Source organism: Neomonachus schauinslandi, chromosome 15 (genome assembly GCF_002201575.2).
Source record: "Neomonachus schauinslandi chromosome 15, ASM220157v2, whole genome shotgun sequence".
Classification (NCBI taxonomy): Eukaryota; Metazoa; Chordata; class Mammalia; order Carnivora; family Phocidae; genus Neomonachus; species Neomonachus schauinslandi.
This window is the reverse complement of record NC_058417.1, coordinates 56,425,151-56,451,163: the sequence shown is the minus strand read 5'-3', so window position 1 is coordinate 56,451,163 and position 26,013 is coordinate 56,425,151. Positions and strand designations below refer to the sequence as shown.

The following is a 26,013-nucleotide window of genomic DNA, read 5'->3' as shown; positions in this document are numbered from 1 at the left end:
CCAAACTGAGGACAGGTCCCGCTGAGCCTTCTCCTCGACAGGCTGCCTCTAGGTGTTGGGCCAGGTTCTAGGTCTGCCTAAGCCCCTCTGAGCAAAGCATCCTGCAGTCCCCGCCCCCCTCCATATCTGAGGAAGGTCCTCGTCCCCTGCCCGTGCGTCTCAGTCCTTGGCTGCCGCTAGCTAGAACCCGGTCCCCTGGCGTGGCCTGTGGCTGCTCAGGGCTGAAAGAGCCGCTGTCTTGGCTGGGTTTGGAGTGGGGTCCGGCTCTCTCCTACATCATAGTAGCATCGAAGAGTCTGTCTCTGGGCTTGGACTCGAGTCGGCTCTGTTTCTCTTGGGCCCACCCACGTGAGGCATGTCTGGCAGCCGCCTGCTTCCTCAGGGAACACCCCATACCGCCCACGGCCCCCTGGGCGGGCAGAGGCAGACTTGGCTGTGCAGCGCTCACACTGACCCGCCCTGTTCCCAGCCTGGACAGCTTGCAATCCACACATTTCCGTGGCCTGTTGGGGCCTCATCCCTGGGGTTAACTATGCAGAGAGCCCCAAAGCTAGAAAAGGCCCCCTGGCTCCACGGTGCAGGGCCTTGCTGCGACTTTTGGAAAACTCACAGGCCCGAGACATCTCTCTGGCCACACTGTCATCCCCACAAAGGAAGAAGAGTGCCCGGCAGGGTCAGTCGGGCGGGCAGGGCTCGGCCCTCCCTTTCTGCCCAGGGCCGGGGCAAGGTCGTGCCTGGGCAGCAAGACAAAGGCTGACTGTCCTCCCCGCCCCCTCTGCCGGGACCTCGGCATGAGGACGTGTCAGGGCGTGTGGGGCGGTGAGGGCTGACCCAGATGGCCGGCCTCCTGCTGTGGGCAAGCGTCCCCAGCAGGGGGGGGTCGTCCTGCAACTGTGCGTAGTGATGGGTCATGTCTGTGGGGCACCTGCATTCCGAGTTAGCTGGGCGGGGAGCACGTGCTCCCTGGGGACCGTAAGCAGAGGCTGAGCTCTCAGGGCAGTGGTCTTTGACTGTCAGGGCAAAGGAAGTGCGGGAATGGCGTGCCCAGCTGGTGGCCCTGGCGGGGAGGGTTGCAGTCGGCCTCCCATTGCTCTGCTCCGAGGGCACTAGCCAGTCTGGAAGCTTCACATGGCGCCCTGGCCATTTCCAAAGCGCCCGCTGTTCCTGCTGCAACGTGGGCAGTGTGTCCATATCGAAAGCTCGTTGAGCCACCTAGAAAATGGGTCGTCCTGTGTCTTCTCTGCTCAGGTAGGACCTCGGGTGTGACCTGCCAGGAAGCTCTGGATCACCCATGAGTCCCTCCTTCAAAGCAGGCACAGCACCCACCCTGGAGCCCTAGGGTTGTGGTTCGAGGGCGCGGGGACAGCTCCCTGAGCCCCCTGTACATGCATGATTTCAGCAGGAGACATTCAATCCTTTGTGTCTCGGGGACACAGAGACCCCGGGGAAGCACAATCGTAGAGGAAGCTGGACCATCTAGACCTGGATCTAGCATTTCAAACAAGGGATGGGGCTTCAAGGAAAGAAAGGTGCCGCCAACCCAACACTGGGTTGGATGAGGTTAAACAGACCTCCTTTCTGCAGGACTTCTCAGAGCCTTTGTTCCCTCAGTAATATTTGCAGAAGGCCTGCGATGGCCCAGAGACTGTGCCACGTGCTGCAGGGGAGTGCCCACCCAGAGGGCTGGGCGATGGGAACTTTCTGTCTCCATGACTTCGAAGGTTCTGGGCGCCGCACACGAGTTCCTTCCCTGACGACTAATGATGTAAATACCTGTTCATGTGCTTATTGGCCATTTGTGTGTCTTTCTTGGAGAAAAGTCAATCTATGTCCTTGACCCATTTCTAATTATATTGTTTGTATGTTTATTCTCGTATTATGAGTTACATATGTATTCTGAGTGCAAGTCCCTTATCAGATAGAAGATGTGAAAATATTGGCTCCCATTCTGTGAGTGGTCTTCTCACTTTCGAGTGCCCTTTGAAGCCCCCCAATTTTTAATTTCCATGTTGCCTCATTTATCCATTATTTTCTTTGATCTCATGCTTTTGGTGTCCTCTCTAAGAAACCACTGCTTCCTTCAAGGTTGTGGAGATCTACTCCTATGTCTTACCCGAACGGTTTTATAGTTGTAGCTCTTACAGTTTTAGTTAATTTTTGTAAATGGTGTGAGGTAGGGGTGCGTGTGGCAGTCTACTCGTCCCAGCATCATCTCTTGGAAAGGCTGCTGCCTCCCCCACTGGACCGTCCTGGCACCCCTGTCTGACACCAGCTGCCCATGTGGTGTGCAGTGATTCCTGGGCCCTCTGTTCTAGTCCCTGAATCTGGACGTCCATCCCTGGGCCAGAAGCTCTCCTTCTGGATTACTGTGGTTTTGTAGGAAGTGTTATGCTTGGGAAGCGTGAGTCCTCCAACCTTGTTCTTCTTCAAGATTGCTTTGGCTCTTCTTGGTCCCTCACATTTCCCTGTGATAGGGAGGACCAGCGTTCCCATTTCTGCAAGAAAGGTAGCTGGGATTTTGACAGGGATTTTCCTGAATCTAGATCGATTACAGATCAGTTTGAGGAGAATTGTCATCTTAACAAGATTAAGTCTTCGAGCTGTGAACAAGGGATGCCTTTTCATCCACCCAAGTATTTCATTTCTTTCAGTGACGTTTTGTGGTCTTCAGCTTATAAGTCTTGCACTTCCTTTTAAAATTTAATCCTAAGTATTTTATTCTTTCTGACGCTCTTGTAAATGGAATTGTAAGCAGAATTGTTTTGATGTTATTGTAAATGGAAATTGTTTTCTGAATTTCATGATTGGGTTGCAGTGAATATTATAGTGGGGTAAGTCAGGATGCACGTTATGATGTCTCTGAGCCTCTAAAGGGAAAATAAAAGATGTATAATAACCAAGGTAATGAGAGGAGATGAAATAATAAAAACTATATAATCCAGAAGAAGGGTGAGAAAGGAAAATATCAAGCACTCAATATCACAATAGACATAAATCCCAATGTAGCAGGGGGTTACAGGAACTGAACGTGGACTGAATGCTCCAGTTCAAAGGCAAAGATTGTTCAACTGAGTTTAAAAAATATTACGGCCCGGGACGCCTGGGGTGAAGCATCTGCCTTCAGCTCAGGTCATGATCCCAGAGTCCTGGGATCAAGCCCCGAATCGGGCTCCCTGCTCAGCGGAGAGTCTATCCTCCCTCTCCCTCTGCCTCTCCCCTTGTTCATGCTCACCTGCTCTCGCTCTCTCTCAAACAAATAAATAAAATGTTTAAGAAAATAATAATAAAATAAAATAAAAAATATTACAGTCCAAGAGCCTCCCCCCTGTGGCGGGCCATGGAGGCTTGCTCGTTTGCTGCCCCACCACTGGTCACTCAGGTCCCTAGGAGAAGGTTCTAGAAGTCCCATGTGCCGAGGAGACCTGTAGAAGTTCCATGGCAGTTGGAGCCCCTCCAGGAAAAGGAGCCATTTCCTTTCTGGTCTGGAAAAGAGCTGCCCATCCGTTGGCCCTGCCTACGACTGGAGCAGCATCTGCTCAGCTGGTGAGCCTTTCTCTGTGTGAGGGGAGCTCCTTCGGAGCTCTGCCCATACCCAGGGGTGTGCGATGTCTTCCCCGGGACCCTTCAACCTGACCCTGCTCTCATCTCATCTGGCCTCCCCCCACCCCACCACCTGCAGGCCACCTGGCTGTGACCATCTCCTGCCTTCCCTTCTCCCCCGGGCCCATCTCTGCCTTGCCCAGCCGTTAGCCTCCTGGTCACAACTCACACAAGCACACACCACCGCTGCTGTGTGGCCCTTGCCCCACGGCGACAGAGGTCCAGCCAGGGCAGACAGCCAGGACCCCCTTGTCCCTCCCTGCCCCCAGCCCACACCCAGTGGGAGAGCGAACACTCGCGAGGAACCTCGTCGCCTTGCTTGGTCAGGACAGAGGTTGCGAGCGGCTCCAGAGACAGGTGGGGAGTGAGCCTCCCGCACACGGTGCTGCGTCAGGATCTCCGTGCACCGGCCGGAGGACCGTGCTGTAAGGAAGCGCCACGATGACCATCACACCGGACGTCAGGTTGGAGTATTTAGAGGGAGTAGCTTCCCTCATTCTGAAGTTCAAGCCAGACAAGTGGAGCAAGTTGATCGGGGCCGAGGAGAACATGGCCTTATTCACCGAATTCTTCGAGAAGCCAGACGTCCTGGTTCTGGTGTTGACGCTCAGCCCCGCCGGCATGATCATACCCTGCCTGGGCTTCCCCGCCTCCCTCAAGTCCAAAGGGGTTTACTTCATCAAGAAGGGACGGGAGAACATCAGCAAGGATACCTACAAGGACCGCCTCATCTACGGGGACATAAGTCCTGCGCCCGTGGAACAGCTGATCGCCGTCGTGGAGGAGGTGGGTGCCCGGGGTGGGGGAGGCTGCGCCAGGGGGACAATCTCTGTTTCTCGTGCTTTTGGTGAGTGGCCTAGAGGCCAGCTGCCCAGAGAGTGGCCCACGGGGCAGCAGCGTCAGCCTCCCTGGGAGCCGGTCAGAAATGCAGGAGCCCAGGCCCTGCCCACCCTGGTGTGGGGACACATCTGCATTCTGACCAGACCTCCAGGCGGTGCTGTGCACCCGAGGGCTGAGAGGCCCCAGCCAGCACCTCATCCTCTCTTGGTGTCGTGGGACCTCGGGATGCACCGGGCATGGCCCCTGCCCACAGCGTCAGAGGGTGTGGGCCACTTGAGTCCCAGTAGATGGGTTTCCCAGTTCTGAGACTTTGTGTGAAGAAAGAGAAAGAACAGGGTGCAGTTTGGTGCATCTCCCCACTGTCCTACCTTGTTGCCAGTGTCACCCCAGGCAGGGGCAGCAGGGGCGGCAGGTGCGGCCCGCTCTGGGCAGCCACACCAGCCAGAGTCCGAGTGACCTAGCTTTCTGGCCGTTGCTGTCCTCATGCGTGAGATGGGGACTTAATTCCCTGCCTTGTGCGAACTTGGAGCACAGGAGCCCCTCCTCCAGGACTCAGGCCAGCCTCCCCTCCCATCGGGAAGAGGAGCCTGGCAGGCCTGCAGCAGGAATGCTGGCGCATCTGCGTGAGTCTGCTCGGGCTGCCGTGACAAGGGATCACAGTCCTGGGGGCTGGAGTTCCCAGATCCAGGCGTGGGCAGGACCCGTTCCTTCTGTAGCCTCTCCCCTGGGCTTGTAGACGCTGTCACCTCCCCATGGCCTCACTTGGTTGTCCCTCTGTGTCTGTCTGTGTCCACATCTCTTCTTATAAGGACACCAGTCACATGCGATTTGGGCCCACCCATGGGACTTCATTTTAACTTAGTCACCTCTTGAAAAGCTCATCTCCAAAGACAGCCACACCCAGAGGTGCTGGGGTTGGGGCTCCAACATGCAACACTGGGGGACCCGGCTCAGCCCCTGACAGCTCTCCAAGGCCGCACGGGCCATCTGCTTTCAGCAAACATTGTGAGCCCCCTTCTCAGAGATAGCTTTGCTGCTAGGCCATCATCCTGCGTCTGTGCCCCTCCACTGGCCACGCCTCATTCTGGCATGGACTCGGTTCCCCTGGGTGGGTTCCAGGCACCGAGGGCTCCCCATTCCTCCTGGGAGCCACCGGGTCGGAGGAGGCCTGGGCACATGTACAGAGCCATTCCCTTCCAGGTGCTCTACTCCCTGTTAAACCAAAGTGAAAACTTGAGTGGATGGCCCCGGGTGGTCTCGGAAGACATCGTGAAGCAAGTCCACAAGCTGAAGAATGAGATGTTCGTGATGGGGGGCAAGATCAAAGGGAAGACCCTGCTGCCCATCCCGGAGCACCTGGGGAGTCTGGATGGCACGCTGGAGTCCATGGAGAGGTAGGTGGCCCAGCCTGGGCACCTGGCCGGCTGGAGGAGTCGCTGACCTGTGACCCCCAGCACACTTAGCCCCACTGGGAGTCATCCACAAAGCCCCAAGCACATGCCTGTGTGACCCCATTAAGGACGGCCAGGAGGAGCCACCTTGAACATGGGTCTTATTCCACACTTGGCCTCTCTTAGCTGGGAGATTTGGGCACTTCTCCTGCCTCCCCACAGTGGTTGCGAGGAGCTTGGGACATGGGGTGAGATGGGGCGCTGCTGGTGGTTGCTTGGGAGGTTGTTCGGAGGGCGACGGGGGAGGGATGATTCCTGCCCAGAAGGGGCGAAGCTGGGAGAATCCCATCCCTGCGGCTGGGAGAGCATCTTGCCTGACCTTCTGCTCTGCAGGATCCCCCCTTCTCTGGACAACTCACTGCTGCATGCCATTGAAACCATCATCATCGACTGGTCCCACCAGATCCGGGACGTGCTGAGCAAAGACTCGGCCCAGCCCCTGCTGGATGGGCTACACCCCCTGCCCCGAGTTGAGTTTGAGTTCTGGGATGCCCGGCTGATGAATCTCAAGTGCATCCATGAGCAGGTGACAGCTCCTCTCCACAGTGGTGAGCGGGCCTCCGTGGCTCTGCAGCCAGAGGGCCCACGTGCCGGCCAGGCCGATTCGTGACCCGTCCACCCCTCTGTGCGGACCCCCAGGGCCCCCGAGGGGACCCGGATAACCTGCACAAAGTCCTGGGCTCCAGCGGCCGCGGGGTCAGGTGCCTTTTGTGTAGGGTCTCCGAGCCTCTCTGGAGCTTCCCTGAGCTTCCTGTTCTCTGTTTCTCAGCTAAATAGGCCCAAAGTGAACAAAATAGTTGAGATCCTGGAAAAAGCCAAGAGCTGCTACTGCCCAGCCCTGCAAAATGTGTACACGGACGTCATGGAGGGTGAGCTGAGGAAGGGGCACTGTCCTTGGCGGGGGCCGCGGCGCCTGCCCACATGCACCTTCCTCTGGGGAAGGTCCTGGGTCTTGAGGGAGCAGGTGTCCACGAGCATGGAGCCGCCGGTCCCCATCTCTGATCGTCGGGGCTGCGCGAGCGCTTGCTCTCCTTCCGTGCAGGGCTGAAGGAGGCCAGCGACATCGTTCTGTATCTGAAGCCTCTGCGGATCCTGCTGGAGGAGATGGAGCAGGCCGACTTCACGATGGTGTGTCAGCCCGAGAAAGGCCACTCTTAGGGTCTGGTCTGCTGTGTTAGGGGCGTGGGGGCTGTGGGCTTCTTGGCCGGGAGGGGCTGCATGGTCGGGGAGCGCCTCTTCCTTCCCCTCTGGGATGCCCTCCCGGGGCCCTGCGAAGCAGAGAGCGGAGGGGCTGCACACCCGCCCATCTCCCCACAGCTCCCGACCTTCATTGCGAAGGTGCTCTATACCGTCTGCTTCATCTGGGCCACGTCCGTGCACTACAACACGCCCTCCAGGCTCATCGTCATCCTGCAGGAGTTTTGCAACCAAATCATCGAGATGGTAACCTGGCCCCACCATGCCGCCCTCTGCCTCCCGACTGGGGCCTCTCCCTGCCTGCTCGGCTTCCCCCCTGCCCGTGTATCTGGGCAGTTTTTTGGGTTTTTTTTTTTAAGATTTATTTTATTTGTTTGGGGGGGAGAGGAGAGAGTGGGAGAGAGAGAGAGCGCACATGTGCTCATGAGCTGGGGAGGGAGAGAAATCCCAAGCAGACTCCCTGTGGAGCACGGAGCCCGATAGGGGGCTCCATCCCAGGACTCCGAGATCTTCAAGAGTCGGACGCTTACCTGGCGACGCCACCCTGGGCAGTTTAAAAACAGGCAAAGATGTTGGCACTGGGGTTTACAGGCCCGAGGCTGAGCTTGGGCCCTCTTGGTGGCCACCCACAGTTCTCCCAAGACTGGGCAGTGTCAGCCCAAGTGGCCCCACAGCGGGAGGGAGGAGGAAAAAAATGGGGCTACCCGCCGAGTCCCAGGACCCCAGGCCTCGGCCAGGGTCGTGGGGTTTATCTGCTCCTACACTGACCTGCCCCCTGTCTTCCTCAACGCAGACTCCCTGTCTTCCTTCCTTTTCACAAGCACTCCTTAGCCGGCCACGAGCGTTTTGTTTGGGCCTCCCGCATGGGTTAAAATCGTGCTTGCTGCCCGGAAGGGCCCTGCGGTCCCAGCTCCCGCCGCCCGGGGCAGGACTGGATTTCCCGGGCCCTGAAGGGCCCCCAGTCATCTGGGGCCAGGATCTGTTTCTGCTGCAGCCATAGGAGGTGTGGGGCCACACAGGGAAGCAGCTCAGTCTCCTGAAAATGGGCCGGCAGTGGGCAGACAGGTCGGGACCTGGACCTCAGGGACGGCTAATGTGTCCGAAGGAGCCGACTGTGGGCCCCGAGGTGGGCTGTTTGTAGCCCGCCGAGCAGACCCTGGACCTCACCCCAGAGCGCTCTCAGGACTGGAATGTCTTCTCTTCTGCCCAGACGCGCACTTTCCTGAGCCCAGAAGAGGTGCTGAAAGGCTTGCAGGGAGAAACAGAGGAGGTTCTGAGCAACATCTCTCTGTCCGTGAACGTTCTGAAGGAGCTTTATCGCGCCTATGATTTCTGCTGCGCAAACATGAAGCTCTTCTTTAAGGTCCGGCCTGATTTCAGAGCAAGTTCAAGGACGTGTGGGCGCGGGCTCCCAGGCGTCCGCAGGAGTGTTTGAGGCCTGCACAGCCTCCTCTCTGTGTCTCCCGTAGGACAAGGAGCCGGTGCCCTGGGAATTCCCTTCTTCTCTGGCATTTTCCAGGATGAATTCCTTCTTCCATCGCATCCAGACCATTGAGGTAAAGGTGAAATGTGGCTCAAGCTGCCCTTTAGCAGAGCTGCGTCTCCCATCCTTGTCCCACGCCCACATCTCCCGGTAGGGAGGATGAAAGCCACACCCTAGCATCTGTGTCGCGGGGAAACCGAGTCAGGGGCCGGCCTCCTCGATGCCTGGAGCCATTGGCCAAGAACAAAAGTGCCCCGTTTTGGGGGGCTTCTCCCCCATCCCATGCCTTGTGTCCCGAGCAGACTGATGACAAATTTCACGGGCATCGGCAGGAAGCTGGGCGGCCGTGGGCGAGGGTTAGCCGGCTCGGTTAGGACAAGTGTGGGCAGGGGCAGGCCCCTGCACTGTCAGATACACAGAGTGACATAGAGCAAATGATCATTTTTAATTGGTTTTTAATTGGTTCAAGACAGCTGCCTCTGGGGAGAAGAGCCAGGGCATAAACACGGGGTCAGGGCAAGAAAGTTTTGCTTTTTGTTTGTGATCTTCTGTATGGTCCTTTACCTTTGCCCACCAACTATTCACACCATTCAAAAGGGGAAAATCACCCCGGAACCCTGGAGCATTGGTTTTCCCGATGGCCACCACCATCAGCAGCGGCCTTGGGCAGGCCTGTCTGGTCTCCACAGTCTCGTCCACAGGTGGGCGAGGCCCACTAAGGACTGCAAATTTGCATCACGGTTTTCCTCAAGCCCAGAGGCTCCCAGGTCCTGAATCGGGATGAGCTTTCTGGGAAAGGATGTCTCCCTGCTGTCCCCTCCCTCCTTCTGGCGGCACGAGCCCCGAGCTCAGGACATTTGACCCCGCTGCTGCTTTTCATTGGGTCTGCTTTGGTGATGGCATTTTGGGAAGACGGCCCCAACCCCGGCCCCAGCTTAGGGCCGTGGCGTGAGCACCACGTGCGCATCTTGCTTCGCCAGGCCCTGGGTGCCAGGCCCTGGGTCAGGCTCCCGAGGCTGCCTGGGGTCCACAAGGAGCCTTCAGGATCCACTGGGAAACGAGGGCCTCACACGGACACGGGAGGTAACGCGTGAGGGGACCGGGTGTGAGGAAATGTCAAAAGGAAGAGCGCGGGAGAGTTCTGGAAAGGAAAGCCCCCCCGGGGGGCCCGAATAGTTGGAGAAGCCTCCAGGAGAAGCCTCCAGGAGAGCCCCACCTCAGAGGAAGTAGTGCCTCGGGCGGGCGTCCCCTGCGGGAGGGCATCCTTGCAGGTCACGGTGGGTCAGGGACGGGCTCTAAGTGCTGATGGCCTTCCAGGAAGCAGAGGATTTGAAGCTTAGTCACAACACCAGAAACCTCCGTGTGAGGTTCCAACTGCTTCCGCCCACAGCTGAGGACATGGGGGCCCCAGGAAAGCGTGATCTATTTAGATCACTCCAGAGCAGGGTCCGGATAAGAGCCCCACCTCATCTCCGCATTCCCCTGTTCAACGCTTGGAGAGGACTCATGGGGCCCTTCCTTCCGTCCCCTCTCTCTGTGTTCCAGAGAGGACTTTAGAGGACAGAAATAAACAGAGGGTCGCCCCCCCAACTTTGCTGCCAGGTGGCCCCAGGTCAGAGGGCCATCCTCACTCCCTGGCTCCTCCCTGCTGGGGTCAGAGCTAGATCAGTGACTGATCCATTGTGTTTAGTTATGAAGATTACTGTTTTTTTTCCTCCACCAGGATCTTTATAAAACAGCTATTGAGTTTCTGAAGCTGGAGAAGATCGAGCTCGGGGGCGTGAGGGCCAACATCCTCGGAGGCATGGTCACTCAGATTTACGATGAGGTCTTTGAGCTGGTGAAGGTTTTTGCTGAATGCAAATATGACCCCTTGGACCCTGGAGACTCGGTGAGTCGGGGGAGGGGCCCTCGGCTGGACCCATGTCAGATGCCCCAGGAGTGGGGAGACATGTGGAGGGACTGTTGGTCACGTTCTGAAGACGTCCCAGAAACTAACTGCCCCTGGGGCCGTCCCCACGACAATGAGCATCCTCAGATGGAGCCCCTAAACCTGCCGGCAGGGGTGGGGGCGGGGGCAGGGGTGGGGGCAGAGCAAGCACCATCCCCGCTTTGCATGCTGATTAGCAGGTGGACGTTTTAATTCACTTTCAGAGTTTCGATGACGATTACGCTGATTTTGAGACCAAAATTCAAGATCTGGATAGGCGGCTGGCCACGATCTTTTGCCAAGGATTTGACGACTGTAGCTCCATCGAGTCCTGTGCCAAGGTAGGTGCGGGCAGGGGCCTTCGGGTAGTGAGCTGTTGCAGCAGCGCCCAGGGCCTGCCGGGGCCCCCTTAGGGCTGACCTCGTTTGCAGATGAGGAGCTGGCCCGGGGGGCGGGGGGGACAGGGGCCTCTCTCAGGCCGCGAGCACCTCGGGCAGCTCCCGTTGGGTTTGGTGGCTGCCTTGTAGAGTAAGAAAAGGGACTAAGGCTAAGAGGACAGTTACTTTACTGATTCTCACTACGGAAGGGTGTCCATTCATTCTTATTTGATTCATCGTTCCCCCTGCTTAAAAGGACCAAAAGTTAGAGGCAAAGTGGCCGTGACAATAAAGCACATACCCTTTTAGACCCACTGCGCTGAGGTCACACCCTCTTTGACACGTGAGACTCCGAGAGCAGCCTGGCCTCGTTACTGAGGAGCCACCTCTGGGTGGCAGGGAGCTGGCTGGTACTCGTCTGCCTCTTGTGTACTTTACTACACTTGGCCAAGTTGCAAGCGTTAAGCATGCAGCACTTTTACACTGAAAAAAAAAAGAAATGATGCTATGAAAAAAGGATCTTAAAAGAATGGACAGTCGGGAAGTGCTAAAACCCTTAGAGATCATCAATTCAAGAGAGAAACACAAATGGCCAATGCATGAGTACATCTAAGTTTGACCTCGAGAGCACCCAGAAAAGCCCCTGGCAAAACAGGAAGGTGGCAACTGCCACCAACCCAGCCGGTTAGATTGTGAGGAGCTGGGCAGTCCAGTGTGCCCCAGTCCCCACCCCACTCCATATTGTCCCAGCCTAGCCCTTCTTCCTGCATTTCTGTGGCCTGCCTTGCCCTGGACAAACCACTGAGGGGGGATCTCTGAAGATCGATCTATAGCTCCTCTGGAGAACAGGGACTGAGCTTTTAAATGAGTGAATATATGTATATACTTGAGTAGCTTTCTTCTATCTGCCTAGTGTTATGCATGTTTGCCAACTAGGACACTCTGCAGGTCCGAGCTACCTCTTCCCTTTGCTTGGCAAGCCTCTAGGTTGCTGCAGGCAGTTTGGTGCCCACAGGAGACACCCAATAATTATTATAGGATCTTGGGTCCCATGGTGTTTGCTAAACTCGTTACCTACATTATCCATCCCATTTTTACCAACTCCGACAAGTCAAGAAGCCTGCCCAGAGTCACACAATTAGCCAGTTAGAGAAGCCAGGACCCCAAACCATCCCAGAGTGTGGCCAGATGGGAAGGCAGTCGGGATGGCCTGGGCAGCTCAGGGTGCTGGCCGTCTTCCTGGCTCTCCCCAACACAGATGCCAGGACATTCCTTTGCCTTTTAGACATTGTTTTTTTAAAATGCAAATGCAAGGGAATTTGAAACTCTGCAATGCGATGAGCAATCAAGTCTTAGATTGCGTTGGTGCTCTAAGCAGAATTATCAGTGAATGCGAATTAACACAGCACCTCAATGCTCTTCCCTCCACTAGGACATCCTTCCCCCTAAGTAGCTGTTTCAGGCCACCTTGCAGGCGAGGCCTCCCCTGTCCCTGCCTCTCTGCTGGCCCTCCCTGCTATTCTGTTGTGTGTTGATCTCTCTGTGTTCATTGTCTTCCCAACTAGAATATAAACTCCCTGAGGACAGGTACTTGATTTGGGCACATAGTAGGTGCTTTTGAGCTTTCCCGTGGAGGGAACTGCCTCCAGCCAAGGGAGGGGAGTTGTATTGGGGTCACAGAGCTCCAAGGGCTACCCAAGTGCAGAAGGGTCCCCGAACACACGTTTCCAGCCGGGCCTTTAACCTGGAAACAACAGTCTCCCCCCTCCCCCGCCCCCGCGATGGGGTCTCCAAAACTAAAAGACAGCACTAGAGCTCACCGAGGGTGGGGGAGTGGGCGGCTAGCACGTCTCACCTCATGTAGGGGGGGAAAGGGGGAGCGGAGGGAGGCAGCCCCTCCGCACTCCCTACCGTGGGCTCTGACTCTGTGTTGTTGTCTAGTCCAGGGGAAGCAGCTGGACTGTTGGGGCCAAACCAACAAGCCCGTCCCCTTCGTGATCAGGAGTCAGGGGTCAGCACTCCGAGGGGTGGGGTGGCCGGCAGGAAGCCCCCCCACGCCCCGACCCCCAGGCACCTGCAGGACTGAGCCCCGCGCCCGGCCCACCAGGAGCTAAGCCTGAATCTCGGCCTTCTCAGGGAGCTCATCCTCTCTCCTATTATAGCCCCAATCTGGCTTCTGCACCCATAGAGGAAAGGTTCTTTCCTAAATTGTAACTATGTGCTTGGGCTAGATTAAAAAGAAAAAAACAAAAAGGAAGCCAAGGGAGCAAAGAAAAGAGTGCCTGTCAACCATTTCCACCTCTAAATGCGTGACTCTTCCTCCGCATCTGGGAGTGTTTTCTCTCCCGCTTGACACAACCCCGTGCCCTAATGAGGACGGGCCCTGGGGCTCCCTCCCTCCCAGTGCCTCCATTCCCTGCAAGCTCCCCAGCTGCCCCCCAGCTGCTTCTCAGTGTCAGGAATTCACACGCAGCCAGGAAAGTTCTAGAGAAATTTTCTGCATGATCTCCTGATGGAAAATAAAATTAGCTTTCTTCCCAGGATCCAGGAGCCAAAAACTATGTAAATGTGAAAAAGAGAGGGGCATGGGAGGGGAGCCGGCAGACAAAATGTCAGGAGGGTCACGAATCCACAAGATGCACCTTTTTCTCCCAAGCGGACAGGTCCCTTTGGTAGGAAGTGGCACCAGTGACCCGGTGCGTCGGCCACGCCCCTGCGGGGAGCTGAGCTTGGAGCGTCCCGATTCGGTTTCTCCCAGCGGTCCAACTGCCCCGTCTGGCTTTCGGGGACCTGCAGATCTCTTCCTGCAGCTGTGTCTCGCTCTTGCCTGAAAAGGCCATTTTGGGGACATTGTCCTATTCCTTACACCAAAATCTGGGGCAAAGCAGAGACTCGGGTCCAGTGCCCCCAGGCACCCAGGGCTGTGAGACTGTGTGGTCTGAGCACCTTTGATCCCCGTTTGCCTCCGGGGCAGCTCTCCTTGGCCTGGGTCTGGCAGACCTCAGGCTGGCTGTGGAGCTCCCGGAACTCTCTCCAGATTCTAGGAAGACCCCATCCCACCCACCCCCACCCCAGCAGCCCAGCCCAGGGCCTGCACTGCCCCTAGGCTCCTCCGCGCCCTGACCTTGAACAGTGACTTTTTAGGAAATTCTCCATCTGATTCCAGCCAGGACCCTAACCGAAACACCCAGATAAAGTAGCTTCCTCTCTTCTACTAAGCTTTTCATTTTGCAATTGCCCATGTTTAGCAGACGCAGAGTGTGAGGGTGATGAGCCAGCTACTTGCAGAGAGGTACTCGCGCTCGGTTACTGCTTTCAGAAATGTGGTGTGACCCTCCTGGATTAGTTCAGGTCCGCAGGCCCAGCCTTTCCTCACCCGGAAAGGACGTGACCGGGGACAGGGGCTGTCCCTGCTCCTCGGGGACTCAGGGAACCTGGGCTCGAACCCCCAGGGTCATGGCCTCTGCACATTCCCAGGCTCCCTCTGTGATTCCCTCCGGGTCTCGGGGGCAGCGTCTCCGGCTTCCCACCCTCAGCCTCCGTGCTCATTACCGGGGCCCCCCGCCCCCACACCCACCTCCACCCTGGTCAGCCTGACTTCTCCTGGGCCCGGAATGTGTCCAGGCCTCAGACCTACTTTGTGGTGGTGATTGGCAGCCAAGCACCTGGGGACTCAGCAGCCGCCAACATGAAAATCACAGAGGCATAGAAGTTCCTTGTCCTGATGGGGCAGGAGTTGTCGCCCCTGAAGTTTGGCCTCGAGCATTGTGCCAGTTGCCGCGAGGCTGGAGCAATGCTGGGGACAGGGCAGGAGGCGGGGACCTCGGCGACGGCGCGTCTCTCGTTCCTCCCCAGCTCCTGCACGTGTGCGGGGGCCTCCTGGAGCGGCCCCTGATCCTTGCGGAGGTGGTGCCCAGGTACTCGGCCATGCTGGAGCTCTTTGACGCCGAGCTGGACAACACCAAGACCTTGTATGATGCGCAGCTTGCGGCCTCTGCAGATGGGAATATCCCCCCGATCCACAAGAACATGCCCCCCGTGGCTGGGCAGCTCAAGTGGAGCCTGGAGCTACAGGAGAGGCTGGAGGCGCCCAGGCGGGACCTGAAGCTCATAGAGCACCCGTGAGTCGTGGCACCAGCCGACCCCCCCACGTGGGCGGTGCGCCCCCCGCAGCTGCGGGCCAGGGGCGGGCCTCTCCTAGCACCCCGAGAGCTGGCTGCCGCACATAGGGTGCCCCTCACCACCCCCTCTAACTGATTCCAGGGTCATGTCCAGCTCGGAGGCCAAGCTGATCTACCAGAAGTACGACGAGATGCTGGAGCTGCTGAGGGGCTACCGAGAGAAGATCTACCAGCAGTGGGTGGCCGGCGTGGACCAGGACTGCCACTTCAACCTGGGGCAGCCCCTGATACGGCGAGACCCGGTCACCAACCTCGTCCAAGTCAACTTCAGCAAAGCGGTGGGTGCCGTCCCACCACTGGGCCTGGAAGGCGTCCCGTGTCAAGGGGCTCTGCGGGGACCAGGGCCCCACGGCAGGTGGGGCGGTGGGAGAAGCCCCAAGCCCGCCGGTGCCGCCGAGGCTGGTCCCCTTCTCCCAAAGCAGACTTGTGGGGGTTGATGTCTGTGACATATTTAGCTAAAGCTTTATTCCTTAAGGATTAAAGCGTGTCCAGGATGTATGTATGTATTTATTTATTTATTTTTAAAAGGTTTTATTTATTTGACAGAGATAGATACAGCGAGAGAGGGAACACAAGCAGGGGGAGTGGGAGAGGGAGAAGCAGGCTTCCCGCTGAGCAGGGAGCCCGATGTGGGGCTCGATCCCAGGACCCTGGGATCATGACCTGAGCTGAAGGCAGACGCTTAACGACTGAGCCACTCAGGCACCCCCAGGATGTATTTAAGATACGAGACAAAATAGGAGCATGGCCAAAAGCAGCTTCAGGGACTACACTCCCTCAAAGCTTGGCTGCCTTTCATGGGAGCCCAAGGGGAAACATCAATTTGAGGATTGACAAAAACACACAAAGAAAGGTCTTTGCAGAATCTGAACTAATGGGCCCTCCGGTTAAGTCAGGCGAGGTGGCGAGAACTCACGCGGGAGCCGCGGGGCCTGCATCCCAGGGCTAAAACCTGGGTAGCTGAGCCTTGCTCCGAAGACAGAGGCGGGGTGGCCGGAATTCCTGCAAGGAGGCCCCTGCTCCTGCCCCGCTCCGAACCCCGGCAGTGACATCAGGGAGGCAGATGTGAGGTTTCCTCTGAAACCTTCTCTTCCACTAAAATTCATTCTTTTAAAAAATTCAACAAATATTTACTGAGCGCCTACTCTGGGTATGTGCTTGGAATAAATTAGTGAACCAGACAGACAAAAATCTCTGTCCTCCTGGAGCTTACCTCTTACTGGGGGAGGAGGATGGGGAGAAGGGAAGAAAGAGAGAGAGAGGAAGGGAGGGAGGGAGGGAGGAAGGGAGGGCAGGTGGGAGGGGAGAGGGGCGGGAGGGAGTATAAATGAGTGTTAACAGCAGTGGTAAGGGATGCAGTGCTGGGGAGGTGATGATGAGTAGGGGCAGGTTTAAGGGGCTTCAACAGAGCTGGGGGGTGGGGCACAGGCTGAAGTTTCAGATGTTGGCGGGAGAGGAGGTGATGGAGGGGGTGGAGGAGGGGGGAGGACACGGCGCTGAGAGGTCTAGGGCCATGGAAGGGACTCGGGTTTTCGTTCTTAGTGACGTGGCTGCCATGGCAGGTTTGGGAGCAGAGGCGAGCCCTGAGGTGGTCTTTGTATGTCAAGGATCCCTCCAGGTGCTGTGTGTGAATAGCCTGGGGGTGGTGCGGGGGGGGGGGGGGCAGGCGTAGGCACAGGAAGACCGGTTAGGAGCCTTTTGCCTTAATCCAGGAGAAAGACCACAGAAGGTGGCCCTGGACCAGCGTGGCTGCGACCAGGGTGTGAGGGGAGATTGGATTTTGGTCATAGAGCCCGTGAGACTGTGAGATTCTGGGTGGGTTGGAAATAGAGTCTTCGAGGAAGACAGGGCCAGCCCCAGCATATCTGGGCTGGACAACTGGAAGGACAGAGCTGCCATCAGCTGGAGGGGGCAGGCAGAGCTGGCTGTGGGGCGAGGCGGCTCTGCTCTGGCCACGTTGGGCTTGAGACGTCATGTGGACATCCGAATGGAGACACTGAGCGGGCAGGTGGATGCAGGAGTCTGAGGGTCGGGTTGGGGGAGGTCACTGGGGTGAGAGCAGATCCAGAGGAATGACACCCTGGGACTCGCCGGCATGCACATCTCCAAAGTGTCCAGCGAGCCTGATGGCAGCGACCGGGAGAGTCTGGTGTCCTGGTTGCCAAGAGGCGAGCGTGTGCCCAGGACAGGGAGTGACCAGGGAGGGACCTTCCCTTGTGTCGCTGAGTGCCATACGGCTGGGGTCATGCCCTGACGTCTTCTGTGACCTTCATTGGCCTTACAGCTGGTGGCAGTTCTGAGAGAAGTCAAGTACTTGGGCTTCCAGCAACAGAAAGAGATTCCAAGCAGCGCCGAGAATCTGTTCTCACAACATGAAACCTTCCGGAAGTTTGTGGGCAACTTGGAACTCATCGTTGGCTGGTACAATGAGGTGAGCTGATATAGTTTTGTTTCGTTTTACTTGCCAAGTTTGGGGTTTTGTTTAGAGCAAACGCAGATGTAGGATCTCCCAAGGGCAACAGAGAGAGTGAGTACCTTTTCATGTCGAGATGTGGTTCGAGCCACTTGGCTATTGATGCACACGGGGGCAGCAAAAATGATGACAACTCAGAACAGCTGAAGATGGAAACTTCCATTGGACTTTGGCTTATGTTCTAGCTCCATGACTGCTTAGAGGGGCTTTACTCTCCTAAATGTATTTTTCTCCAGGTCATATCAAAGTCATTCCATTACACCCATTAACATGTAGCAGGGTGGGCATCTGCCAGAATCTGGGCGGGATGACAAATTTCCCAGCACCATGCGGTGGGGAGGTGGAGGGGGAGAGCTGCCCATTGAGGTAGGCTAGATCGGGGCCTGGGGAAGGGACAGGTGCACGTCAGCTCTGCGGATCAAGAATTCCTTTCAGGGCTGCCCGGGTGGTTCAGTCGGTTGGACATCAGACTCTTGATCTCGGCTCAGGTCTTGATCTCAAGGTTGTGAGTTCAAGCCCCCATTGGGCTCCACCCTTTTCAATCAGACCTGGGGACCTGACACAAGGAATCGTGAAGAAGCTGGTTCTGAATAAGAGTAACTGACTGGCCTTAGGGGACACGCCCTTCTGGGTTGGTAATTGGAAGGGGGCCCAGAGAGGCGTGGACGCGGGGCACCGCGGACCGTGGCAGGCACCCCCTTCCATACAGACCCCACCTGCAGATCCCTCTTCACTCCCGCCCAAGCCACAGCGGATTAGGATGGATGTGGGCTCTGCATGAGTTTCCTGGGACCGCTGCCATAATCGACCACGGGCTGCGTGGCTTCAAACGGCCCACATTTACTCTCTTCCCGTTCTGGAGGTCAGAAGTCCAAGCTCTGTTTCCTTCTGCTCAAATCAAAGTGTCAGCAGGCCTGCTTCCTCCCGGAGGCTCCAGTGGGCTAATCTGCTTCCTTGCCTTTCCCACCTCCTCAAGGCCACAGCTTTCCCTGCTCCACCTTCAGATGACAACCCCCCCAGCCTCTGCCTCCTTCTTCCCCCTGACCTTAGCACCTCCCTCTTCTAAGGACCTTGTGATTGCATTGCCCCTCCCCCCATAACCCAGGATGTCCTCCCGGCGCCAAGGTCTTTAACTGAATCACCCCCCAAAATTTTCTTTTGCATGGCCACAGATCCCAGGGATTAGGGTGCGGATGTCTCTGGGGAGCCATTTGACCCCCCCACCCACCCACCTAATCCAGCAAGGGGCCCACAAGATTCCCTCTCCTTGGAGCCCTGGGACTTTGGAGGAGATGCCAGCCTCCTTCAGGTGGGAGTCCTGGGGAAGTGGAGGAACAGAGAAGGGCAGAAGCACAGACTGCAGAAGGAAGGGATCCGGGGAGCGTAGCCGGTGGCCAGAAAGGCCCCCAGCGACGGAGGAGGAGCCTGGATGTGGACTTTGCGGGTCCCATCCCGGTGGCTCCTCCAGATGCGTCCAAGTCTGTGGGTTTCCTGTTTGTGACCTTAACTCGTTCTGCACACCCTCACGCGGTTTGAGCTAGCTCCAGAAGGTTGATGGTTCTCGCAGCCAGCTTGCCCCCAACTGGACAACTGTCTGGGGCCAGGAATGTTATTTTTGTTCTTGGGCTTTGTGTCTCAACTCTGTCTTCAAGATGCTTCTGCTCACGGATTCCTGACGCGAGGGCCCCTTTCCTAGAGCCGCAGGGCCGTGTGTCTACTGCCTTCCCTGGCCTGGCCTGTAGGGCCCCGTACCACAAGCCCAGGTCCATCCCGCACGTGGACGGAGAGCTCTTCCCCCTGCTGTCCTGCCCCTCCCCAGCTCCCTTGCCCAGTTGCATCTGAGCTGGCGCTCCCGGGAGCACAGCATGGCTGCACCTTCCCTTACGGCAGCAAGAAACAGCAGCAGGAAGGCCGTGAGTCCGAAGGGCGCTTCTGGGATCCAGGGCTTGCTTACCAAACATCTCGTGCAGGGGATGGTGGCCACTTAGTACCTTGCATTTGCCCGAGCCCGGGAATCTGGTGCCCACCTCAGGTGCCGACCAAGGGAGGAGTGGGAATATCATCAAAGGTTTACGAGCGAGGCCCTGGGGAGACCGAGGAAGCCCCCTGCCCTTGGTAGAAGTGACCTCCTTCAAGAACACGCTGGGCTAAGCGAAGGCAAAGTGGAGCAGGCCAGGTTGCGCCATCACATAGATTTGTCAAAGGTCATCACCGCCCTGCCACCAACACGTGTCACCCAGCAAAGAATCAACGACCGATCCGTCCCTTACTCCATTCCACGAATTAGGGCATGGTGGTGACGTCACAAAAATGTGTTCAACAGAAACTAAAAGAAGCTCGTTTTCATTAATTTCATTTTTCGGGATAAAATTTTAACGATCTCACTTATTTGTGCAGCCAACTACAAAATACCAGTGTCTGCCATAAGTGCATTTCCTTGACTTTGCTTTTCCTGGAAGCAACTATCTTCAGACTCAGAGACCTTTGTGTTCGCCCGCCCGGGAGCCCCTCCCAGCCGCGGCGGCGTCAAAAACATCCGTGGGCTCTTTTCAGAGCAGAAGACTTCCCATGGTGGTGAACCAGAAGAAAAAAGTCCAACCAAGTTTATTTCGAGTTAAAAAAATTTGATCTTGGGGCGCCTGGCTGGCTCCGTCAGAGGAGCGAGCGACTATTGATCTCGGGGCCATGAGTTTGAGCCCCATGTGGGGTGTAGAGATGACTTTAATAAATTTTTTTTTCAAAATAAAAAAATTTAAAAAGTTTGATCTTCTACTTCTGTATTTCCAAACAAAACCCAGCCACACGCATCGCTGTCTACCCCGAGAAGCGCGTTTCTCAGCCATGAGCCCTGCAGCTCTGTGAATACAAATGTTGGACTAGGTGGGGAGGTGGGAAGTGAGGCCCAGGGCTGGGTGCCCGCGGCGACGCTTCCTGGTGACCCGGTTCCCCTCTTTGGAGCCCTTCTCCCCAGGCCCTTCGCATCCCTAGCGTGGTTTCTGTTGCCAAGAGACACCACCGGCCTGCAGACTGCTCGCATCTGTCCGTGTCCGAGCTAGAGAGGGGGCCGTGGTGCCTTGAGGAATCCGCTGGGGTGTCCGAGGGACCACGCGAGTGTGCGGTTTGTCCACATCACACTTCTGGGGCCAGAGCCCTAGAGGTGTGAATTTATAACATAGGCTGTTAAAAAAATACACAGGACGTACATATTAGTACGTGTATCTTCTCACCGGGAGCTTTGTTTACTCTGGCAATCCCAGCAGCACGGTGACAGTCGGCTGCTCCTCTGGGCTGTCACCGGGGGAGATAGGCAATGAATGAGTGGCTGTCCCGAGTCGCCGAGTATCCACGTGAGTTGTGGGCGGGACGCAGCGGCCCAGCTGGGCTGGCCCCGGGTGCTGAGCCCGGGCACACCTGCCGTCCCTGCCCCTCCCCAGGGACTCAGCATCTTTCCCAGCTGGTTTGGTTCTGCAGAAAGGGATCCTTGCAACTCTGTTCACAGGATTTAGTTCCTAACCCTACCAAAGGGGCACGTCATGAAATGGTCTCGCGTGGGATACAGTCTCAAAGCAAGGGCACTAATAATGGGGAGGAGACCACGGCCTGTGGTAGTTATTTAATATCTAAACTCTGATGAGTGGAGTCAATATCTCATGTTCGCTCACTTTGTGATTCCATAGATGCTCTCTCTTTTTTCTGTCCTGTTTCTACTCGTCGTAAGTTCTAAGCTTTATTTCTCTGCCCTCCCGATCCCCGAAAACACTTAAGGGAGAAGGTTGGCAGGGCACCGTATGACAGTACCAAATGTATGGAAAGTGTCGTTCTGAAAGGCAAATGGTCAGCATCTCACGTACAGTTTTAATTCTATGTGCATCCTTCACTTTATAAAGTAGGAGTGTCCTTGAAAAGTTACATAAAATAAAAATGTTGCTAGGTAGAAGGATATTCCAAAATTCAAATGGTGCTTGTGATTTAAAGGGATAATTTAGGGGCGCCTGGGTGGCTCATGCCTTTGGCTCAGGTCATGATCCCGGGGTCCTGGGATCGAGCCCCAAATCAGGCTCCCTGCTCAGCAGGGAGTCTGCTTCTCCCTCTCCCTCTGCCTCTCTCCCTGCTCATGCTCTCTCTCGCTCTCTCAAATGAATAAATAAAATCTTTAAAAAAAAAAGGAATAATTTATAAAACCTGGGTACACCTTCCTTCTCCTTTCTACCCCCTTGGTTTGTGAATTGACGTTTTTTAAAGCATTCAATTAATTTCTTGGAGCAGGGTAGAGCTGTATCAAGACCATTTCAGAACGCATACTGTCGCTCCGATCCACAAACAACTTGAACAGCTTCTCTGCAGACCTGGATCTTCTTTATGTGACCAAATTCCACATTTGGGATTTCTGACCAAGGAGAGATTCTGAGCCCAGGCATGCTCCAGCTACCCGTGTCTGTTTCTTTCTAAGCCAAATAGAAACAGTTTTGGATTACGCACTCCCTGCCGTCGCATGATCGCCTTTCCTTCTGTTTCTACCCCATACCGTGGGTAACTAAGAGTGAAGTATATGCCTCAACCCTTGGTGATAAGAATAGTTTGGCAAGTTGAAATCTCCTGGAATTTGATTTATACATAATTCCCAATTAAATGACACTAATTGCATCCAGTTTGGTTGGTACCACGTAATAAGACCCTTCCTGTGAGACCATTTTAAATCCGGTTGGACTTGGAATGAAGGCCCTGAAACCCCAGCCTTTGTATTTCAGATAAAGACCACAGTGATGGAAGTAGAATCTCCACTAATAAAGTCAGAACTGGAAGACATCGATGTCAAACTACTGAGTGCTGAAACCACGCTCTTCTGGAACAGCGAAGGTACCAAGGCCACGTTCGACTCACCGTGGGTTCAACCTGGCGGGGGAGGGGGTGTCCAACCTGTCCAGCGTCTGTCCTATGACACTGGCGAGGGGCTGCTTCTGCCTTCTGGCTGGGTGGTCCACTTTGACTCCAACAGGGTTATGTTTAAGGCCAAAGGATGGTTCCCCCCTGCTTGCCCAAAGAGACCATTCGTCTCACTTACAAAGGAATCAGGCAAAGACCCCCTGGGGACCTCCAAGGGTCCCGAAGTTGCCACGGTGGGGTTGTGGGGCCTGGGGCTTCGTGCTGGGTTCCCACACAGGGGCAGCGGGCAGGCCCAGGGTGGGTATCAGAGAAGCAGAAAGAAGTGTGCCCATGAGGCAGAAGACCTCCTCCCTGACCTCCCTCACCCCCAGACCCACCTCTGGGTGGGCATCAGCTCCGAGGCTCTCTAAGCACCTGCGACTTGCCTTGTGCCATCTTTTTGGCCCTCTTTCCCATATCCTGCCTTCACTGTCTCAATAAGAAAGTGGGACAGTCCACCTCCTTGAAACCAGGGTCAGCCTGGACTTTCTGTGCAAAGAAGTCTATGCTTTTTCTTGTCACTGCTGTCCAAGGATGCACCTCTTTCCAGCTGCTGCAGCCCAGGGCGCTGAGACCAGTCGTGTATCCCCAGCGCTCTGCTGGTGGCTGGAGGGGCAGGGCCGCAGGGAATGCGGGGTCCCCCGGGGGAACTAATGACCCACCTACTCGGGGATAAGGAAGTCCTGCTCCCAGAGAGGGAGTCCTGCTCAGCATTGCATTCGGGGAACTCCAGATGAGCAGTAGATGTATTTTCCAAGGGCTGTCTCATTATGATGAGCCTTCAGCTGGCCCAAGAGAAGTTCTCCTTTTACTGATTCGTTCATTTTGTAAGATTCCTTTATGTTTATATTTTAGGTGTGTTAGAATATATTCAAGAGATGCGAGAAATTCTCCAAAACTTGCAGAATAGGATACAGAAAGCGAAGCAGAATATAGATGGGATTTCTCAGGCCATGAAGGTGAGTGAGCGGCAAAGCGTGGAGCAGGGCTTCATCGGAGGCCCAGGAGAGGGTCCCAGGGAAAAGGGACCACACGGAGATGCTCACAGAAAGTGCCAAAGGCAGCAGGAACTTGCTGTTTGAGGCTCTGGACCACACAACAATGTCAAGGTGGCCCCAAGGCAGGGAAGTCCCAGGCCAGTCTGCAGAATTCAGGTCTGTTCTGTTCTGTTGAGCTCAGCAAGAGTGTTTGCAGTGTCCCCTCTGTGCCAGGCCAGAGCCGGGGACAAGGGGCGGGAAGGTACACTGAGTCTCAGCCCCGCTCAGTGAAGCACCGAGGTGACTTTCACTCAAGCCCAATCCAGAAAATGGGGGAAAATCCCCCACAGCAGTTCAGCTGCCCCCACAAAAGGGACTTGTCCCTACTGGGCCTGCTATTTGGAGCTAAGGACCCTCCGCCCAGCTCTGACCATCCACCCCTCAGCTCAGGCGCCTTCCCAGGGTGACTCCTCTGGGCCTGATTGGGTAAAGCCTTCCAGCGGTCTCCTGGCCACCCCGAGCCCCTGACTGGTTTTAAGGCAAACAAGATTCTCTGCTCAGTTGTCCCTCTGGGGCCCCCAGGCCTCTCCGAGGGACAAGGACATCCGCATCGACAAGCATGCCGTGAAGCCGTGAGAACAGGCATTTTCCCCAAAAGTTCTCCTCACTCCCACCTTTTTCCTGCAGGACTGGTCAGCCAACCCAATGTTTGAGAGGAAGGACAATAAGAAGGAGGCCCTGCTGGATTTGGACGGAAGGGTGGTCAACCTCAACAGGCGCTACACTGCGGTCAAGGAGGCCGGCCTGAAGATCCAGGCCATGGTCATGGTAAGGACTGGCCCACAACGGGCCTCGAGGGGGCACTCACTGTTAGTAGAAGAGGAAGAACGAGAGATGCCATAAAAATGGCTTTAGGGTCACGGAAACTACTATCTTTAATCCAGGAGTCTTATTTTCAAGAAGCAGACTATCCTAAACGGACACTCTTGCGATGAGTCTGCCCTCCTCCGTGCTAAGGGGTCAGCAGCCCCTACCCTGCACAAAATCGATATAGGCAAGTGACATCTCTGTACAAGGTCAACGCATTTTGTTTCCCTGAGATACACGGTGTGAGGGCGGGCGCTGAGTGTGTATCTGGTGTCCTTCACAGTTTCCCGTCCAGAGTGTGAGGGGGAAACAAAGCATGCAAATGCAAGTGAGGAACGTGGAATGTGCATGCATGGTTTAAATCAGGATGGTGTGTAGGGCGCCTGGGTGGCTCAGTTGGTTAAGCGACTGCCTTCGGCTCAGGTCATGATCCCGGAGTCCCGGGATCGAGTCCCTCATCGGGCTCCCTGCTCGGCAGGGAGTCTGCTTCTCCCTCTGACCCTCCTCCCTCTCATGCTCTCTGTCTCTCATTCTCTCTGTCTCAAATAAATAAATAAAATCTTAAAAAAAAAAAAAATCAGGATGGTGTGGTAGCCAGCCCCAGCCAGCCTGAGTCAGCCCTGGCATGCCCCGAGAGCGTGGGTCAGCAGCGGTGGGCCTCTGTCCCTGCCGGCACGTGCCGAGGGAGGAGGCCAGACGCTCGCCGGGCACCCCTGGGAGTGCAGCCTGGGTTCCTGCCAGTGTGGGGGTTCTCACGCCTTCCTCACTTGGCAGCCGTTTCTATCCAGCTCACATGTTAGCTCATTTCCGAGGCAAATGTGAAAGGTGGAGTTGTGCACTGGCCTAGAAAGAGAAAATTCTCCCTTGAGCTCAAGATATTTTCAGGGCAGTTTTGGGGGAGGTTCCCCAGTGCTTGGTACAAATCGTGGATGTGGACTTCAATGATGGGTCATCACCCCAGACAGCCTGCGGGCCCCACTGGTGGAAGGTGTGTTGCTGGCTGTTCTCACAGTCCAGCCATTGCTTGGAAAGTCATTGCCCCAGTGGAGTGACTTGACTGGACCAAAAAATATTTTGTCTCGTTTTCAGATCCTCTTCCTTCCCCCTTTGCCATGGTACCAGAAGGTCCTACTAAATGAAAATGTTACAATGCAAACATATTACTTGGAAGAATTAACAGATTAATCTGTTGATGCTCTCGGGTGTGTTGGAAACAGGGCACAGGAGAGATAAATTGGGCTAGGCTAAGGGAAAGGTTCACAGCACAGCAGTGCAGCCCCAGGACAGGCGAGGAGGCAGGGCAGCAGGGAACAGGAGCCTAGGAGAAGTAGAGGCCAGTAAGCCGACAAGACCAGGCTTTGTCGTCATATTTGCCAGAGTCCTCTATGCACATGATAGTTATTTAAACCAATTCTTTCTACCTTGCACTGAAGTTATGTAAGCCTGTGTCTTCTTTCTTCTAGTAGAAGATAACTGCGTGAGGGTGCAGACTGGGTCATATTCATCTTTGTGTTCCCTGTGGCACTCGGTGTCTTACGGATTCATCCATCCCCTCATCCACACATCCATTCACTCTTCCATCCATCCATCCACCCATCCATCTACCCATCCATCTACTATCTACCCTCCCAACCACACGTCCATCCACACGTCCATCCATCCATCCATTGATCCATTCATCTATTCTTTCATCCACCCATCCACCCACCGATCC

General features: G+C 55.8%; 1 protein-coding gene across 1 annotated transcript in view; it reads left to right on the top strand.

Moving 5' to 3' along the window:
• The first annotated feature begins 4,041 nt into the window (after positions 1–4,041).
• DNAH17 (dynein axonemal heavy chain 17) overlaps positions 4,042–26,013 on the top strand; it is a 93,842-nt gene continuing 71,870 nt past the window's right edge. Inside the window, exons 1-16 of the mRNA XM_021680944.1 lie at positions 4,042–4,386; positions 5,641–5,834; positions 6,225–6,417; positions 6,661–6,760; positions 6,934–7,019; positions 7,209–7,334; positions 8,299–8,451; positions 8,558–8,644; positions 10,295–10,462; positions 10,726–10,842; positions 14,734–14,999; positions 15,142–15,337; positions 17,344–17,490; positions 22,281–22,389; positions 23,311–23,414; positions 24,120–24,260. Coding sequence (XP_021536619.1) covers positions 4,042–4,386; positions 5,641–5,834; positions 6,225–6,417; positions 6,661–6,760; positions 6,934–7,019; positions 7,209–7,334; positions 8,299–8,451; positions 8,558–8,644; positions 10,295–10,462; positions 10,726–10,842; positions 14,734–14,999; positions 15,142–15,337; positions 17,344–17,490; positions 22,281–22,389; positions 23,311–23,414; positions 24,120–24,260 — 2,532 coding nt within the window. The remainder of the gene's footprint in view (positions 4,387–5,640; positions 5,835–6,224; positions 6,418–6,660; positions 6,761–6,933; positions 7,020–7,208; positions 7,335–8,298; positions 8,452–8,557; positions 8,645–10,294; positions 10,463–10,725; positions 10,843–14,733; positions 15,000–15,141; positions 15,338–17,343; positions 17,491–22,280; positions 22,390–23,310; positions 23,415–24,119; positions 24,261–26,013) is intronic.